Genomic DNA, 20,463 nt, shown 5'->3' on the forward strand with positions numbered 1-20,463 from the left:
TCTTTTTTTTTAATTTCTAGTGCCAATCAATTACCTTTAAAGAAAATTACTTATAAAATTACTTATAATTTTACTTATATATATATATATATATATATATATCCAGGAAGACCAGGAAGAAATTTAAAAAAATTTAAATTTTTATTCGGGGCCGTGGTTGAGTTTCTCGAAATTTCGGCCGTGATCAGCATTCTCATAAAACTCTGTGTTGCCGTCGGGGCACGAACGCGTACTCCGCACACTAAAGCACGCGAACGCACACATTACATGTGTTTCCGAAGTACGACACACACCGAGCATTGTGCTGCATATGGCGATCTGATGTCTTTCATGTGGCGTATAATTCCGTTGCGTAGTTTCGTCAGAATGAATCGAAAATTCGTGTCAACAATGGCGATTCTGACAGAAAAACATGCTTAGCAAAAGCTGTAATCGCAGAGCCACCTTTCGTCGGTGCCAAAATGACAAAGGCAGACGACACGAAGCAAAAAATGGTCTCTGTTCGTGGCCGCTCGTTCCGAGTGCTCTTATCACATTCATTCGATCAGTGATCGCTCTGCTCATAGCAAACGCTTGTAACGCGTGCCCGCTCGCTGCGCTTTCTATAGCCAGCAGTGAAGCGCCGAAACGCCACACCTATGAGCCGGGGTTGCCTAAGCGGTGCCGTGTTTTCCCGTTTGTAGTCGTTTTCAGGCTCATGGCAATGCTCCACCCCCCCCCCCCCCCTTCCTCTCCTTTCCCGGCCATTGTTTTGTGTTACGGTTTGAAAAATTAAAATTTGAGTGAGCAAATCATGATGCACTCACTTTTATTACAAATGCCAGCTCTTGTTTTTAGGACTTTCTTGACATAACAATAACACAATAAAAAAAGTTTTTTACGAGGCGAAAAATTTTCTTGCAGTTTTGCTTTAAGTTTTGTCCAATCATGTAGTTGTACCAACTTTCCCAACTCAATACTCTTGTTTAGATTGGTAGAGCATGACTTCACTTGCGGCATTACGAACTTCATCGGGCTCCTCATAGGGTTTGTGCGGTGCAGAAAAAAGTATAAGGGCACCGCCGACAGTTGTTTGTCAGTCTGGTAGGTGGCGACATCATGGGTTGGCCTTCAGAAACTGCATGGCCGCAGATTGAGACCAAAAAAATTCTTGTCTTGTGCGGAGGCGACGGTGTCAGCGTACCTGTATGGGTTTGCCGTCGTGGGAGTGGACCTGTCCGGCGGCCGCCATCATCTTGAGGGCCATCCAGGAAGCCTGCTGTGCGTGCGTATGCACTTGCTTGCGGAGGCCGCTGGCTACGCAGTACGCGTCGCCTACCGTCTCGATCTGCGAAGACAAGGGCACGACTCGGTTCGAACACTTCTTCACGGAAGGGCGAACACAACACGTCCACCCCGCTGCCACACATGCACATGTTAGAAAAGAAAGTTGTCTTTTCCTTTAGCTTTAGAAAGCTGTTAGCTTTTTTTTGTAGTCGTATGGCTGCACTCGGGTGGATGTCAGTGAGTTATTACTCCCTTATTACAAATCTACTCCACCTTGGGAGATTCCCCTATAACATCTGATCAAATTTTGTTTTCCTTTGTACAAGTAACAAGGATCGAACAGCCACAAAATTTACTGCAACCAGCAGCTTGACGAAGTGACTTGCCCCAACTCATGACAGCAGTTTCCGAGCTGGCACATGCGCGGTCTTAACTTCGCAGGACCGTAATATACGCGCCAAAGGTTCGCTGATGCCATGGAACATAGAGAATCGCGGCTCGTCTCTGGGTAGCGGAATTAGGTTGCAGCCTGGGACGTTCCATTTGGCGTTGTACGGAGTCCATGACGTGTACAGGATAGCCAAAGGTGGACAAGTCACACGTACGCGCACATCTTCAGCAATCCGCTCTTCTCCTCTGTAGTAGATTTCTTTTCGTCGGAGGAGCGATGATACCAGAGAACGTTTCTGGCAATCAGGGTGAACGGACTTAAAATGGAGCTACCGGCCGGTGTGCGTGTGTTTTCGGTAAACGGTGAAATTTAGACGTAAGGACTGTCTGGAAACGAGTATATCTAAAAACGGGAGGCACATGCGAAGACCGCGCATGTGCCAGCTCGGAAACTGAGGAGTGAGCTTGTGCACGTCAAAGACAAGCTGAAGAAGAAAAAGTTCCCAGGTGTCGTGCATTCGATACCATGTGCTGACTGCCCGTCTGTGTATATCGGCGAGTCGGGTGACTTTGAGCGAAGAATACGTGATCACCAGAGTGACGTCAGAAACCGGCGCGCAGATCAAAATGCGCTTGCCGAGCATTCGGTGCCCGCCGCACACAACATAAACTGGGCAGAGGCACGTGTTATCGCAAAAGAAAGGGACAGGAAGTCACGGCTCTATCTGCTGATTATTCAGACGACATCGCACACGCTTAATCGAAATGACGAAAACCTGCCCCCAATCTACACCAGGTGCCTGGGTTCGCTCATGCGCCATGTGTAAATAAACGACGCAGCTACGCTACGCCTCATTGTGAACAAGGCTCCCGTGGGGGAGCCAAAACGACATTCCATCCTTTCTTTTGGTCGGCGCCTTCTACTTTCGTCCCTACTACAGCTTCATAGCGATTGGTTACTATAGTGTTATCGTTTTTAATATAACAATGATAAAATTTGTACGCGAGTGGACACACCACCGCTTCGCTTAGTGTTTCAGTAACAAAAAGTAGGCGTAGGCTTGTGGCGGAGACATTTCTGAATCATCATCATATTAGGTATCAATCAATACGATAACTGAAAACGTAACACTGAGGATGTGAAAAAGCGCATCAACTCTTGCATTTTTTCGCAGAGCGACAGCCAAGACTGAAAAAGGAAAGACGAAGATCCCATATTTTACTTACGAGAGCAAACAGGGAAGATGCAACACCCATATTAAATTACATCGCATTATCTAGCTTATGCTTAATGTTCCTGAAGCGTCACGTACTGCTTTACGACGATCACTGTGTCCCCAGTGTCCTTCGTCAAGTAAACCTTGGCATTCGCATGCCGGACGAAGCGGAAGTTGTTTGCTGAGGTTGTGTTTTGTTAGATACGCCAAGATAAATACACGAATTATTGCTTCTTTCAGCTTCTTTTCTGCAGCCGCATATCACGGTCCGTCTGACGGACGCCCCCAGAAATAATTCCCGGAATTTGGTCTTATTTTCTGGTACGCAGTGGACGGCAGGATGTCACTATGTTGAAAATGAGGCAACAGATGCAAGGTCGTTAACTATCTGGAGCAAATCTTCGCCGGAGCTGACAGGAAGAACATGAAATTCCAGATTAAGACGCCTAGTCTGTCACTCTGAATCATTCACGGCTTATTGCAGCTGCGTCAGTGTTTTCAATGACAGAAGTTCCAGTTTTCCTATAGCAGTGTAAGCTGCAGTGCTAAGTCGGCTGGGGAAAGCATTGCTTCGGTTTTCAGCCTTACTGCCGACCGTTGCCTTTGCCCGATATGCTTGGCATTTGCAGGTTTTGTGAACATAGTCAGTTTTTGATCGAAACACTCGGTCTGTTCGTCGCAACAAGTAACACATTACTCCTCCAACACGCTATGAAGCGCTACGTACTACGAGGCGTTTTTACATAGCTCTGCCCATTTTTTCAGCCAGTAGGTTATTAACGCGAAAGCACTACATGGCTCATCCGCAACGAAACCTGGCGTTGGCGTTGACCAGCAGCAGTGGTCCCAGAATTCCCCGATGAGATCACCACCTTGGTATCGCATGACGTCAGCAGTAGGGCATAAGATGAATTGCGGTCCTGAAACTCAGTGACATCATCAGCAACAGAAAAATAAAATTTCTTTTGAATATGCGCGGAACTTTCAGAATGCGAGGCGAGCACGCAACCCGTAGGCCACAAAACCGCGTTGCTTCTCCGCGAACGAAGGTGAACCTTAGCATATGCGCTTTAGTAAGGCTTTCTGACGGGCTAGCTGGTACATGTTCATTTTTGAAAGGCTTTGCGCTAAATAGATGTGCACGTGAACCTAACAACTAAACAAGTGGAAGATCGATACGGCATATCTAAGTGAGATTATAAAGAAACCCGAGTAGGTGAACATATCAACACGTGCCGAGGTGTGGTAAAAAAAAAAGTATTCACATGGGCTGACAACAATGCATAACAGCATGAGAATACAGAGCTGCATGAAAGATCACAGCGAATGCCAGTGAATGAAAGACGAATGCCCTATTGCTCTTCCTCTTCTTCGGTTGTTAGGTTCGCGCTCTCTCATGCAGCTCCTCTCTGGGTATCAGTGGATATGTAAGTGCGCCTGCAGCTTCATCTGTCGTTATTAAAGTTGAAAGTTGCGCTTCTATTCTGTCGTCTCTACCCCTTTTTCCCTTTGAGCGTCTATTTAGCTCTGGCAACATAACAGTACAAGAGCATTCTAACCCTCTCAAGGTGCGCTTACAATCCCCTCAAGCATTTGAAAGCAACACTTAAGCTACTTCATACCGTGCTTACGTTCTCGCTTACGAACTTCTTCCGCTTCATTTGCAGTTAACCTAGACGCTACGCCCGTGTTCCTGTACACGCGAGGTGAAACGTGAGCGCGTCTTCGTGCCGCATTGGATAGCGTATTCACAGTGGTATTTTAATGTCTGGTGCCAGTAAGATAAAAATGACGCCATCATTGATGTAGTCGCACAAATATAAACGCTCTGTATACAACATCAGCTGAGCTCTGTCCGCGAATGTCCGTGGAACTTGAGGGTGACTGCGCTACAGCCAAAAAGAAGGTGCAGTTTTGACGTGAGGCAATCGGCGGCGACTGTTTGTAAACTGGTTGCACTTCATCATCATCACCCTGACTAGGCCAACTGCAGGGCAAAGGCCTCTCCCATGTGTCCCAAATTAACCCTGACCTTTTCCAGCTGCGGCCACCGTGTCCCCGCAAGCTTCCTAATTTCATCCGCCCACCAAACTTTTTGCCGTTCCTTGCTACGCTTGCCGTCTCTTGGAATCCATTCCGTTACCCTTAAGGACCAGCGGTTACCTTGCCTTCGCATTACATGCCCTGCCCAAGCACATTGATTTCGACTAGGATGTCATTAACACGCGTTTGTTCCCTCACCTACTCTGCCCGCTTGCGGTCTCTTAACGTTACACCTATCATTTTTCTTTCCAAGGCTCGATGCGTTGTCCTTAACTTAAGCTGAACCCTTTTCGTTAGCCTCCACGTTTCTGCCCCGTAGGCGAGTGCCGGTAAGATACAGCTGTTGTACACTTTTCTATTGGGGGATATTGGTAAACTGCCATTCATGATCTGAGAGAATCTGCCATATGCGCTCCACCCCATTCTTATTCTTCTAGTTATTTCCCTCTCATGATTACGAACAGCGGTCACTACCTGCACTAAGTAGGCTTATTACCTTACCACTTCCAGCACCCCGCTACCAATTGGGAGCTGCTGTTCCCTTGCGAGACTGTTGGACATTATTCAACAAATAAATTTGGTGTTGTTGCCAGGTTGCGACTTTGGTTCCGACATCATTGGGTATTGTGCCTTGGCAGCCGAACACGATTGTTTCTTACGCGCAAGCGACATCTGTGCTTCCTGCTGCTGACTGACCGACTCCAGCGCTGTCTTCCACAACACTGTACAGTTTCAGCCAAAGGGGTGACATCGGTTCATGCATCACCGCAGCCAGAGTCGAAGGACTCTGCTTCAGCCTAAACATTTATACGGCCGAGTGCTTACAAAGGGCTGTTTGAAACTTTCTGGCGAGGAATAATATTTGCTGTGTTTTCTTAGACTCATTTTTTGCAGTCACTACCTCTAATCGCCTATGTTGAGCCTGTTGAGACCATTTGGTGTCTTTCTAAAGGTTTGGAAAACGCTCAAAGCGAAGTCAGTAACTGCAGTGCTGCAAAAGGTGGGCATTACGACTGCGCACATAAGAGCTCCCACATAAAATGTCGAAACAGACGGCGACCACACTCCGCGCTTGGCGTACGTACAGCGCGCTTTAGAAATTACATTTTTTCCTTTGGTAATCAAACTCAGTGAGCTGCAGCAAGCCAAGGACGAGAATTCTTCTGAGCATGTTTTATTGCCATACTTAATTGAATAGCCACATTGAATAGCCACAGGACATATGCGAGATCATTTTCACGCGGGGAAACGTGGAAAAATTAAGGAATGAAAGACAGCGGGGCGCGAGATTTTAAAAGCTTGCGAATAAGCAGCTCAAAGCGGCTTATTCACGACTGGCGCGCAATTTGCATTGCTCAACGCAGGGTTCTGGCCGAGAAGGACCGGACAAATTATTTGCTGGCCGGGTTCGCAGACGCGTGCGCAGGCAATATGCCCGGCTGTTCGACGCTTCGACGACGTGGGGACGGGAATGCCTCTGGCGTGCTGCCAATGCCGCCGAGCGTGCGGCCATGTAGGGTCCAGTTGCTCATTGCCGAGGATACTTCATGGCGTGTTTACCAGTTCCTTAAAATATTCCCTTTGGTCCGTCTCGTTTCTTCCGCGCCTATGTCGAGATCTCGCATTAAAAAGCATTTTATTCCTTTCCGCTTACTGGAGAGCAAACCGAGGTCTTTTTGGTTCTTGTGACGCTGTTCGCCGAATGGGACGGAGTTTTTCTGTTCACATCGGAACGACTGCGATCGTCCTTCTTGTGCTCTACGCCATGATTTTTAGCGCAAATGAAAAACAGAAAGTAGGAACAGGTGCAATTGCAGGGAATTCCATTTCACGTGTTAATGCTTACCGCTTAAATACATATACAAAACTTCGCAGACATTGTTCAAAAGTTTGAGTGGGTGCACGGTGGCAAGAATATTATTTGGTGTGAATAACGCGCTACACACTTACAAAACGACGACTGAATATTATGGCAACTTAAACAAAGGCAGTAGCTGCGCCTTTGGAGCCCATACGTTGCAGCTGAAGTTACTCTGTGCAAAATATATTAATAGATAAAAAAACTATGCGCATTGTGATAGGTGTGCAACCACGTTATCATGTCAGGCGTGTGTATCTCGTTATGCACGACGCTTTTTGGATCGTGGCACCCTGTGCTCCGGCCGTACGCATATCGGCTCCAGGGGCCGAATTCCGTGCATGTGTGTCTGTATGTGTTTGGGGGTGCGGGCGGAGCGGGCCAGGCAGTTTTCTTTTTAGTAATTTTTGCCCCGTACTGATAGAAGAAAGTTAAAAGAGCTCAGAGGTGCGAAAGAGAGAGAAGAGTCGCGCGCCGCAGCGTTCTACGCAAAGTCACATGGATGGCTGCAAATAAATTGAAAACTGTGGGTTTAATATCGGTAAGGCGTCCGTGTGCTGTGCGATGTCAGTGCACGTTAAAGATCCCCAGGTGGTCGAAATTATTCCGGAGCCCTCCACTACGGCACCTCTCTCTTCCTTTCTTCTTTCACTCCCTCCTTTACCCTTCCCTTACGGCGCGGTTCAAGTGTCCGCAGATATATGATACAGATACTGCGCCATTTCCTTTCCCCCAAAATCAATTATTATTATTATTATTATTATTATTATTATTATTATTATTATTATTATTATTATTATTATTATTATTATTATTATTATTATTATTATTATTATTAACATCGCGCAGCGACACAAGGGCTGTGTAGGGGATGCCGCTGGGGAGAGCTTCGAATTAATGTAGACCGCCTGAAGTTCCTCACCTCGGGATGAGATGCACGCACGCCCGCCCGCAAGCACGCACGCAAGCAAGCAAGCAAGCAAGCAAGCAAGCAAGCAAGCAAGCAAGCAAGCAAGCAAGCACGCACGCACGCACGCACGCACACACGCACACACACACACACACACACACACACACACACACACACACACACACACACACACACACACACACACACACACACACACACACACACACACACACACACACACACACACACACACACACACACACACACACACACACACACACACACACACACACACACACACACACACACACACACACACACACACACACACAAGCCTATTATTATTATTATTATTATTATTATTATTATTATTATTATTATTATTATTATTATTATTATTATTATTAACTTTCGCCCTATAAAGTTGGCAGATATACTTAGGACTGCTTACGTGTGGGAATCTGAAATCTTTACTGTCCCTGGGTACACTGACACCCACCCACAAACAGACACGCGCGTAAGACACCACGCTATGCGCCGAACAGTTGCATCAAAAATTTTATACGAAAATTGATTTTTAAAGAATGGCGAAAAAAATTCATCAAAAACCAATTTTCGTACAAAATTTCGATGCAACTGTTCGTCGTATAGCGTGGTTTCTTACGCGCGTGTCTGTGTGTGTGTGGGTGTCAGTGTACCCAGGGACAGTAAGTAGTATAGTAGTAGTGGTTTTTTTTATTAAAATAATAGTAAAAAGGAAGGAAAAGATTCTTGCTAGCCCCGGCATCTGCCATCGATACTGAAGCACCTCAGCTGGGACAGCGGAAATAAAGGACAGCAGGCAGAATGGAGAAATGAAATGAAAGAGGTGAGGGGACAGGAAGAGAGGATAGGGGGAGAAGTAATATGTACAAACTATTTACACAATAATAAATGTGTTCAGGTTGTGCGCGTGATTAGTTCATTTTTGAGGAATTAAATCACACACGCACAGCACTGTGTTGGCTACAACTGGAGTGGAGCATCCAGTTATTAATCGTTCAAGGTAGAACTCGCGGGGCGTTCGGTCACTGCGTGTAACTACCTGACGGAAAACAAACGGGACGTCAAGCCCGTGTATTCGAGGAATGCACAGAGGCTCACCAAAGTTCGCTCACGAGTGCGCGCACTGCCCTGCGGCCACAATAGCGTCTTGATGGAGTCTGGTAGTTTGCCCTGCAAAGATTTCGGATTCCCACACGTAAGCAGTCCTAAGTATATCTACCTTTTTTTTTGCATGTGTCGTTGGTTCTAATGCCTATCACAATCTAGCCTCCAAGTTGACTAGAACATGCAACCTATATGCAACGAGAAATCCCATGACACCACCCGAAACATTGTAAGACAAGCGATTGCGTCACTGTTGGCACGAATGTTGTCGAGAAAACTGGAGCCACATTGAGGTCCGCCAGTGGGGAGTGTATGTATATGTATGGGCTGGGACCCGTAGAATATCCATTTGAACCCAACACACTGGACTTATATGTGTGGCGGTGTGCTTGAAGGTTGCTTCACTTCCGCCACCGGTTGGCCCGGCTGGGTCATTATACCGCGCGTCTTTTCTATCCTGTCTTCCTATCTCATCTTTTAAGTCTTCTACTATCTGGACGTGGTAGCGATTGTGGCTCGGCTTGAGCCAGTGGGCAGGCCTGTGCACTTTCCTATTCATTTTTCCTGGCAACAACAGAAGAAGAAGAACGACATGTATATGAGTGCCTTAAGTGTTGGTGCTTTGCTTTGTGTGTGGAGCATGCGGCTGCTTGATGACGTCACCCTATCTTTCTTGCCATCGCTGGGATTTTGTGCACCATCTGCGGGTACACACACACCACGCCGGCTTTTCTCGCAATGGGACAAGTACTGCTTTCGCATTAATATCGCTCGGTATGATGACTTAACACAGGGGCGTTTCACCACGTCAAGCTTCCATGGTGAACGGTATGCTGGACTTTGTCCGAAACGGCGACGCAGGTGTTTCGAGTCAGGCAGCGTGACTGAACATGTCAACCTGCCTTGCAACAGCCGAACTTAGGGAGCATTCATTTGGCGCTCCGCTTCGCACTGCAGTGAAGAGCTAACATGGCGCAGCTCCTGTGTAGGTAGTGGCTTCTACACGTTCCAAAATATTTTGTCCCCTAAAGAAAGTGTTCTGATTAAACTTCTTTTAATGACGACTGAAGAATAGTACAGTGTAAGGTACCGTCTCTCATGTTTTTACGAGGACCACATCGCCATGCAACTACTGGCGAAATATGTTGCTATAGCAATTCTTTGCTAGAGTAGAATCTTGTTTTCGGGCATGGTTCACGTCTGATGCGTTGCGAAACATTTTATCGGTTTTTTCGTCTCCTCATGAACGCTGAAAATTGGCTGTCATACTGTAAGAAAAAAAAATGTGGAAAAATTCGAGATGTGCTTAATTTGTAAATCTCCATCTAGTTTTATTTAGGGATAACGAAAAGAAATTTAGTTGAGGTCGTTTTCTAATGATTAAAAATTCTCATTACAGAAAGATAGTACAGGAAGGTATTCTTTTGATTATTGGCATTAGAGGGCAACGACAGCCGGGCAATATCCTCTAATGAACATTGAGCGTCTCCTAGCCACCGGTAATCCTCCGGCAGATATGTTCATGCCTTTAATCTCGACTTACACTTTTTGTGCAACATCCGAAAAATCCTTTTATAATTAATGTAACATCAAAATAAACGAATCGTAAACCTCGTTTAAGTTTGATACTGTTTGTGTGAGTAAAAGTTTTTCAGACAACATTAGAAACTCAATGCTGCTGCGCTGTTTTTTTTTTTAACTTTCTTTCCCTTTCGATCTGATGGCGCGTCTCGCGTCAGTTTTTCGTTCAAGATTACGAAAAAAAATACTAAAGCGTGGCATTGCCTGCCGACCACTCACTGGCCTGACCAGTTATGCCCTCCGCAATCCGAGGTGCAACGGTAGTGGTGTGAACGCGGGGATGAGCGACCGCAATGCTGGAGCAAAACACAATGCCCGCGAGGCAGCTGGCGCGGACGTGAAACCACTGCCGAGGCCCGAGCGGCTTGGTCCTATTTGCCCATATCTGCATCTCGCTGCTGAAGCGCGAAAAAAAAAAGAAGAAAAGAGAACATTGCTTTCCCCTGAACGGCCCGATTCCCGCGCGGCCCTCGAGAAGAAGGACGAACGCGACGGCCAGTGTGGAAAGGAGACGAGCACAGATGTGGGTGGAACGAAAACAGTCTCCCCTGCCCTGCCTCTCCTTGCAGCTCACTCCAGCCACCCTGTACTCACGACGGATTTTCAAGGAGAGACAACAAATATTCACGCAGCGACAAATCGGATTTAGGAACGGACTAGTCGCTCCGCAGGCTCTGAGCCTTTCCAGCCGTAAAGGAATATTTTCCCGGACCGCCCCACTCACTCTCTTTCTTTTCGCTTTGAGCGGAGAGTCCTCCCTTCCTCTCCTCCAATCTTCTCCCCTACTCAAACGGAAGCCTTACATAACAAGTTGGCATTGCCCTCCCAGCTAAACGAGTGCCACCCGGCGGCTTGTGCGCGACGATGCATACGCACACGGGAGGGCGCTCCGCGTCGTATGCGCACAGCGCTTTGGAATTCAGGGCACGGAGCACGCGCCAGACCGCGCAGCGCCGTGCCCTGATTTTAGTCAAGTTGCATTATGGGAAGCCGAAGGTTATTATACCTCGGAAGGCGCGGGAAGTGCTTGCGCGATTTTCCCGTGAGCGGATTAGTTTTGGTAGCGGGAAGGAGGACGTCTAAGAGCGCCGCGTCGGCGGTTTTGTTTTTCGTGCGTGTTAGCCCAGGCGAGCGCGTTCGATTTTCGCAACTGTGCGGACGCCTGGCAAGAAGCGGAAAGAAGGTTGAAATCATGGCTTTGCTGTTCAAGGTTTGCAGGACGACTCAAAGACAGGGAGCAAAAGTTCTTTAAAGCAGCGGCTCTCAAGTGTCGCTGTTACGCAAAGTGGATTTGCTTTTCGCTATCCGGTGCGCTTAGCTCACCAGCCTGCTTGTAGGCTTCGGAAGTCGGTAAGCCTTATTAGCAAAGCAAGGCGAATGAGAAAAAGTAAGCGACGCGAACAGGTTGTTTTCTTTCGAGGATCAATCCCTGATGTCGGTGCTTTTGAGTGCTGCGTTCTGGCCACAGTTATGGTCTTCTTTTGCGATGTTCTGCCACCTTTTGTGAGCAAGTTACGCCGGAGATAGAAATTATGAGTGAATGTGTTCACAACATGGCGTTGAAAGGTGTCTTTCAGAAAGTGTTAAGCCCAAGTAATTACTCAGCATGTCGCGTTGTTAGTGCAATCTGCGTCGCTGACGACGTGCGGCAGCCCTCGCGCGGGCGTATCCATTTTACACAGTAGACTTGTGCCAAAAAACCAACATAAATGGAATTCGATCTCTCGCAACTGTCTGGCGTCAGCGGCCTCAAAACGACGCTAAAAATTGAGAAGTGGTCTCTGCCTGATGCATACAAGATTATTTCCAAGAGGAGAATTTAGAACTCGCCTCAAGCGCCTCCAACGCGATTTTCTTGTGTTTCATTCGCAACTACCTCGGCGATTCTTCAGAAAGCCCTGACGGCGTTTGTTTAGCCGTGCTGGTAAGAGTACAGTCAGGCATCTCTGGTACGTAAACTCTGGGGGAACATTGCTTCGATACACTGAAGCATCGAAGGCAAAATTAGAAGAAGAGCATTGTGCTTAATCCAAGGGATCGTTCGCCGCGCCTCGTTTCAAGAAATTTTTGCGTTTTCAGCGTCTGGGAAGAAAATAAAACACGGCGAAGAAGTGCATGAAGCCAACAGATTTGATGCGAAAGTGGACCGTTCAAAGCCTAGTGGGGGAGGATGACGAGAACAAAGAACATATTTTATAAATATATATACAGTTTTCTGTTGATCATCGTCTGGATAAAGGCAGAGAACTGCGAAACACGCTCCGCATTCAAGCATCGCTTTACTTCTTTGAGCAGCAGGCAAACAAAGTATACACAATCCGGAGAAATACGTCTGTGCTCCCGCTTGCATTATACAACAGCTCTCACATAAGTTGAAAGCCTTGCATAAAATTGAATTTGCACTTTTTTTAAAGACAAGGTCCACAGAGAGGACCAGTGGATGCAGCGTAACTAAACTAGACAAATGAATTTCGCTGGACGTGACGCTCGCCAGTTAAACTTTATTATTTAAACTCTCATCCTAATTTTGCCCTGCACCCAAAGTCCGGGTGGTGCTGTTGGTGGTGATAAACAGTGTATTCTGTAAAGAGTTGAGCCCCCACCCCCTTCCTTACAAAAATGGTCTATAGACAGTCTATAAACTTTTTATAGACTCTATTGCCTTCCTACAAATATTTGTCTATTCATAGTCTATAGACAAAAGTCTACTAAAAGTGTATGTCCATAATTCTATAGATTGTCAACAGACTGTCTACAGGATTTGTATTGCTTGTAGACGGTTCCCTAGGGTTTGTCTATAGCGAGTCTATAGACTTTATAAACAGAAACATATGGGCAGTCTATAGACTGTCTAAAGAAATTTTTGTAAGAGCCCCCTCCCCTCCTTCCCCCACGCCCCCCCCCCCCCAAAAAAAAAAAAAGTAGGGCTCCTACAGCCTTCGATATTTGCTGCGACCGGTGAATCAGCTGCATTTGGCTCCCCACGCTTGAGATGGACAGTAGGCCTCCCGCTGCTCAGGTTGTGGCTTTAAGGAGGTGCACAGGGGTTATTTCGCATCCGTCGCAGGACCGGGTTCAGATGAATGATGTATATGCGCCTTAAAACAATGCTGCTTGAAGATCAAAACGGAAGGAACTTAATATGAGTGGCTTACAAACTTAAATATGAGCTTTACCGGCAAATGTATTCACTCAGTCATACGTGAATGTAACTTAGTAAAGCCTGATCTAAATTAGTGTAGTTTTCGTGCTGCATCAACTAAAATCTAAAAATCTAAAATCTGAAGTTACCAGGCTCCCAGTTTTGAAGCATGGCGGCCTTTAATAATATTGCTGTGGAAGTCAGCCGAGTATTCCTACGCTTGTCTAGAACGACCTCACCAGCGGGAGCCGTCGAAGAAAACGCTGAACAAATGTAAGCAAAAGTTACAGCTGTGTGCCTGGCGCAGCGAGAAGCATCCATTAACTGCACTGCCTGCTGATTACGCACACTTAAAAAAAATTTTTTTTTCTGTTCTCTTCGCTGAAGTATTGTATTGCGATATAGGACAGGCTTGGAGGATGGTACAGGGAAACATTCAAGTAGGAATAGACAGCTTTAACATACCGCGTACTATGTTACGGTTAACGGAGCACTGGGACCATTTCACCGCCAATGCGCACGCGCAGATCGCCTCGACGGCACCAGATGGCGCCATTTACCTGCAGCTGCACTCGCACCTGCCGCATCGGGACCAATCAGTGCGTGCTCACTGGCAGTGGGCGGGATTCAGGTACTCCGGTAACGGTAACGGTAACACGGTACACGGTATATTAAATGTGTCTTTTTTATCTGCGCAGCTGTTTCGTTTCGATCTCAGTGGGAAAGGAAGAGAAAGATAGGAGGCATCTAGCCTTGTAGACGTCCAGCTCCCCGCAGAACTGGTCAAACTGGGTGTAGAGGGCGTTGAGCATGTTGATGACCATCATGGGCGTGGCGGTGGCACAGATGGCCGTGAAGCCCACGATGTCTGAGAAGAGCAGCGTCACCTGGTCGTGCTGCTGAGCCTCGACGGACTCGCCTGCACCAAGAAACGACGAGGGCAGGTCAGCAACCAACATGCGCGACGCAGACGAATAGCCTAAAGCAGCGCAACCATGCTCTGAATTTATGAATGTAGAGAGTGTGTGTCATTGCGCTAGGCTCGTCTAAACTGCTGTTGCTCTCTCGGACCTTTATGCGCTCTTGACAACGCCAGCAATATTTAATAAAAACACTTGCAAACACCTTCATAAACCATGAAACAGAGCAAAGACGTAGAACAAGCCTCTAGAATTCATGAGCGGAAGCTTATAAGAGTAGCGAGTCCCTCTGAGACATTCATTACCTTTACGCCAAGGCTGAGGAAACTGTGACGAAAACCAATGCACAGCCAGTGCATCTCAATACATTATCACGAAGGAAAAAACACAAAAAATAATTTTCTCCGAGTTATAGTACGCGCAAGGTCCCAGAAAATCGATCAGGGACGAATAAATGTAACGAATGGGGTTAGTAATGGGCGCGAAGAAAGAACTGGAAATAATTGCGAGCTAAAAACTCATCTTAGAAACAGCCTATTTAATGCAGCTTGTTCATGATAAGATTTTGTTTTGTTTTATGCAACGAAACAAATTGTCACGGTGCGTTTTATTCATTGATAAAGCAACTGAAAACAAAAAAAGAATATTAACCATTTTAAAGGCACAAAAAAACAATTTAGATTCAACTCTTAAATCAGATAATAGTATCAGTTTTTTACGGTCACAGTTTCACGTGAATAAGATTTGAAAACCAAAGGACGTGATTACTGCGTGACAGTAACATTAACCACTGCGTTCAATAAAAACTGGACCATGCTTAAACATGTTTTAAATGAATATCACATGACGCAGCCAAACTCCTTTCACCTCATCTTCATCGTCTTGGTGTCTGCTGCAGGACAGTCTATAGTCTATTGCACCAAGTATATGCTTGCAAACCTTTAGGCTACAGCTATGGCTAACTATCACTATAGTCTTGACGAAATGTCATATATCTGGCTTTTTTTTTTCCGCAGGACTGCACAAGTTTCGTTTTGCTGAGCTGTACTTGAACCCCGAGAATAAAACAAGTTCCTAAAGCTCGAATTACCTACATTAACTAGAAGTGATGCTTTCAGGCCGTTAAAAATCACACAGATGCACTTGCAAAACTGGAAAATGCGATGTGTTTGTTGTGTGCGTGGGGTTTGCTTCGTTGTTACCAAATATGAATCAACAACAAAGGCCAGAAAGGCACTTGACCAGCACCCAGAAACACGAACTGTTTAGATTTATCCACTCAGGTGGCAGTGTTCCACGCACTTGGAGTAATGCAGAGAGCACTTGCTGCTAAGCAAGCTGATTCCGGTCTGCAGATTAAGTATTAGCGCAAATTTTTTTTGCACACCCACCATCAAAAAAAAGGTGGGGGGGGGGGGGGGAGTTCACCAGGATACCTAATTTCATTATGAATTCGCAATGTGATATCTATTGCAGCTGTCGATGCCTTTATCGAAAGTGACGCTACTTCCCATCAAGTGAGGTCACTTCCGCCCAGCCACTAGGCTAATCTTACAAGCAAAGGCGCATTTTGGCTCCACGGGGCTTCTACTGCAACTATATTAAAACCAAGGCGTGCGGCGTCTTCTCATAGCTTCAGCGCGCTCAAATCGCTCTTTCGTTCAACTTGAAAGCCAACATGCACGCAAGGGCTTTTCGCTTTCTTGAGAGAAAGCCAGAGATCGCTCAACCGGCATTTCCTATGTACTTTCAGCGCCAGTTAAATCACTTCCTTCGAAATGGGACCCCTTCGGACGCATATGTTCATTTACTTGCCGCAACGCGGCGCCACTTGTGAGAAGCGGTTGCTTACGCCGCAGTGCAAGCTGCTCGCCTGCCTGCTAGATGCTCCTCCGTACAGAGCTGCTTGACAAAGGAAAGCCGAAGAGAGCATAAAACGGATTCTCTCCTTTCATGTCACTATAGGTGCGCGATGCTCTCTCTCTCATTCTCACTGCATTTTCGGAGCAAGCACGAAAGGTAGAAAACCTGAGAGAGATAGTAAAAAGGGCTAAAAGCAGAGCAGAGGCCTCGGTTTGCCGAAAACGCGTCACCTGAGTGAAAACGAAGTAGAGTAGACACTGGCGCGAGAAAGAAGAGTTGGTAGCTCCTCATTCAGCTTTAAATAAGTTAAGCGAGCTTCCTGAACGCCAAGCCAAAATCCCTTCGCCGTGCTGTCCCGTTCCATGATGCGAGGTTTTGCTCAGGTGCTGCCTGCTACTTCTACTATACGCGCAGGTATGCATGCCGGCAGGGCGCTCACCGAGCCACAGCTTGCGGGCCACCCTGGGCGGGAATATGAGGTGCAGCAGGTCGACGTTTTTCTGGCGCTCCTCCTCGACGGCCAGGTTGGCCTCCTGGATGGAGCCGCGTATCTTGTCCATGCGGCGCTTGAGGCCGTCCTGCGCGCGGCTCTGCTCTTCCACGAGCAGGATGTCGCGTGTGGCGTCGTGCACGGGCACGTCCGAGATGTACAGGCCCCGGCGGAGCATGGCCGACAGGCCGCCGTCCAGCACGGGAGAGCCCAGGAAGAGCAGCGCCCGCGACTCCGGGCAGTGCACCATCTGGCCCTTGACCTCCATGCCCTGGGAATGGACATGCGCGCAGGAGGGCAGATCTGGCGCACAACCTTGTAGTATCACTGGACAGATCAGCGCTCGCGGTTGCTTTGCAGAGTACTGTGAAAGTATATTAATTTATTGATTGATCGATGGATCGATCGATTGACTGGCAGAGCACTTCAAGCAGCCTTAAGTGCCCGCCAGTCTCCAAATATAAAGCGCCTTCCTGCTGTGCGCGTCAAGCAAAGGTTAAATGCGCCGACGAGGCACATAATGGAAATGAGACCGTGCTATTTCAACGGGCCGTATAACCCGTACAGTGGGTTACGTCAACTGCCGTGTGGCGTCTGTTCTTTACCGCCGCCAAGAGATGGTAAGTCTGAGATGTCACGGTTTTTCCGCTCCGCGAGAAGGTTACATCAGTTGTGCATCTCTGCAAACGTTCATTTCAGCACTACGCAACTTTTTTCTTTGAGCATGCTCACGATTTTTTTCGGTCACACCACGTTGTTTTCAACGTCGCTTCAGTACGAGCGTTTTCAGTTCTTAACACGATGCCTTCATGGTTCAGCACATACGCTTTCGTTAGCATAAGGAAAATTAAAAATAATTACCCCCAATGTTTATTTTTAACACCGCACCTTGCATGCATATGCACAAAGACCCCTAACTCTCATTCATTAAGAACGCTGCGTTACGACAGACACCCGTCCACATTAACCAGTCTGTCAATTAGTAAGCGTGACCAAATATTGATACTAACAACGGAACTGCACAACGGCAAGTACGCCGAATAAAAAAGCACTAACCAGAGTGCAGACTCTCGAGAAACGAAAAACAAAATCACAGAGCGGTTGCAAGTACGTAACGCGAATGTTTGAGCGTTAAGGCGCGCTCACATTAGCGGGAAAACGCGCAACGCTGGGCGTTTCAAGCGTGCCGCTTCCCGCGCAAGCCGGTTTTTCTCCCGCGGACAGCCTGCTCTGCCGTCCCGCGGAACGATGGGTTCGGTACCTATTTTTCCCGTGCCGGTGACCAGAACAGCCAATGGGCGCCGACCGTGAACCGTGACGTCGGTCCCAGTTCAGTGACCCCGTCGGCGGAGGCGGAGGCTGCGCGCGTCCGGCCGGCCGGCCGGCCGGCCGGGCACTCGGCGGCTGCTTTGCTAGGGCGACGGGAGGGGAGCAGGGTGCGCTTTCCAGTCTTCTCTGGTGTCACGTGACTACCCCCTTCTCTCTCTGCTCGTTCGGGTCCTCCCTCAGTGCCTCCTCTCTCCACATTCCAAGACAACAGCAGCGAGAAAACGCGCGCAGTGTGAGCGTCATTCTGAGGAGCTGCGAGGCAGCGTCGACGTTGACGCTGTGCCGGCGCGGGAAGCTTCCCGCTAGTGTGAGCGCGCATTTAGACAGCAAAGCAAGAAGCCGGCGCAGAAGGCCGGGGGACACTTGTTTCCATCATTTTCCAGCGGTGCAGTTCGAACCCACCACCTCCCGCAGCCGAGGCGAACGCCCAAGCCACTAAGCCACCCGTCTCCTTCCACCATCTCTGCCACTCCCCTCTCCCGCTTTCTTTCTCCTTCCTGCCCCCCACCCCCCCAATTGCAGAGGTTTTTTCTTCCCTCCACTTTGCCGCCGAGGCAGGTGGCACTGCAAGCCAACGCCGACGACGCTAAGTTGAAGAGCAAGCTGAGAAGAGCTAACGCTCTAAAAATGAAACAATGAATTTCTATTGCGGAATAAGTGCCTGGAGAAACGCGCGTGAAAAGTAATATTACACAAAAAGTCAGCGGTAGAGTTTGTGACCATGTTACGTGAATATGATTTTTTTCCCGTTCATCACAGAGCGGTAAGAGCAGTGGTGCCCTTGGTTTCAGTGTTGAATCCGAGAGTGGAATTTTATGTCTTACAGACGATGAGATATTTCGACGCTGAGCAGGAAGAAATTCAATAGAAGAAAGTGGCAGGGTTTTAACGTAGTTCAACCGTGTAGAAGTGTGAACGGATGTGTTCATTCTTTGCCTCCTCTTTTTGGGATCTGCATGTGCAGGTAACCGCGTTTCTCGCTATTCATTGTCCCACCCTCTTTCCACTCGGAGGCGGCTGGCGCGCCACCCTCTCCCATTGACTACAGCTGACGCGACACTCCTCCGAACTTTCCTCAGCTTCCTCCCATTGGCGCTCCTCCGAACTGACCCGAGCTTACCCGATTTACTTCGATGATTCACATAACACAAGATTCTTGCTCGGGGTTGGTACGCCTAGAATAGCGCTTTCACACTAAAAAATATTGTGCTATATATCCTGCTGCTGCGCTTCAATAACTGTCACATCAGCTTTTTCCCTCTACGATATCACCCTCTCTCCCCCTTCTACAGCACAGCCCCGAAGAGCAGTAATTACAGCCGGCCACTCTAGTCGCCCACTGCCACACAGCGGAGGACAGGCCGGTACCCACCTTGTACCGTTCGTGCTTGATGGCGTCGTCGTGCACCTGCAGCAGGAACGGCAGGTTGATGTTTGCCACCACGTGGTCGAAGCGCATTTCCACCTTGGGCTCCACAAAGGTGAAGAGGGCGGGAACGGTGCTCGCCTTGGCCCCGAAGATGCGTGCCAGGCCCATGCCCATCTGCGTCAGCTTCAGCTGCCGGTCGCACATGAAATGGAAGGGGAAGGCCCGGCAAAACGTGGCCACCGACACGGCCAGGTCTTCCGGGTTAGCGCTGGCCACTGGCGCAGCCGCCACGCCACCTCCCGGCGCCGACAGTGACGGAGATGGGCCCGCGGGCGCCTCCGGCTGCAGCACCAGCGTGGCCTGCTGTGCCTTGGAGCCGGCCACGCTGACGCGGACGTTGAGCTGGAAGAGCTGTGCGGCGAGCCGGCGTAGTGAGCCGGCCAGCAGCCTGAGCAGCGGCGGCTGGTTGGCTGCCGACACGCACTGGAGCACCAGGCGGCCGTGCTCCTCGCGGACGCCGCTGAGGCGACTCCCGCGCAGAGGCAGCCCCGCGCGCTCGAGCACCACGTGCAGGGACTCTAGGTTGACAAGGAAATCGGCCAGCGAGCCGCCAAGGAAGCGCAGCGCATTGCCGTGCCAGTCGAGGCACGAGCACGTGTGCGCCTCGCCCGCGCTCTCCAGGACGGTGTCCACTGAAAGGCCTGCGAATCGCGAATGGGACAATAATAACTCTTCCCTTTATCTTTTTTTCTTTTAACGCGAGAGCGTTAGTACCCCCATGTGGGAAAAATGCTCCGGAGTAGGCGTCGGCGCTGGCGACCTTTTGAAGCCTCGCAGCCGTACGGCAACTTAGGTGGTCACCTAGGTCATGTGACCTTGTGGCGTCATCACGGCCTGCCCACCGTATTGTGAACAAACTGAATAGCGTGGCAGGTG

The 20,463-nt window shown here is 48.4% G+C and overlaps 1 protein-coding gene across 1 annotated transcript in view; it reads right to left on the bottom strand.

The window, feature by feature from the left end:
- Positions 1–20,463, bottom strand: part of Gycalpha99B (guanylate cyclase 1 soluble subunit alpha 2) — a 163,377-nt gene that overhangs the window by 26,791 nt on the left and 116,123 nt on the right. The window contains exons 5-8 of the mRNA XM_077663355.1: positions 19,531–20,228; positions 16,779–17,100; positions 14,309–14,475; positions 1,184–1,327 (exon numbers count right to left, since the gene is read on the bottom strand). Coding sequence (XP_077519481.1) covers positions 1,184–1,327; positions 14,309–14,475; positions 16,779–17,100; positions 19,531–20,228 — 1,331 coding nt within the window. The remainder of the gene's footprint in view (positions 1–1,183; positions 1,328–14,308; positions 14,476–16,778; positions 17,101–19,530; positions 20,229–20,463) is intronic.

Source organism: Amblyomma americanum, chromosome 4 (assembly GCF_052857255.1).
Source record: "Amblyomma americanum isolate KBUSLIRL-KWMA chromosome 4, ASM5285725v1, whole genome shotgun sequence".
Lineage (NCBI taxonomy): Eukaryota > Metazoa > Arthropoda > Arachnida > Ixodida > Ixodidae > Amblyomma > Amblyomma americanum.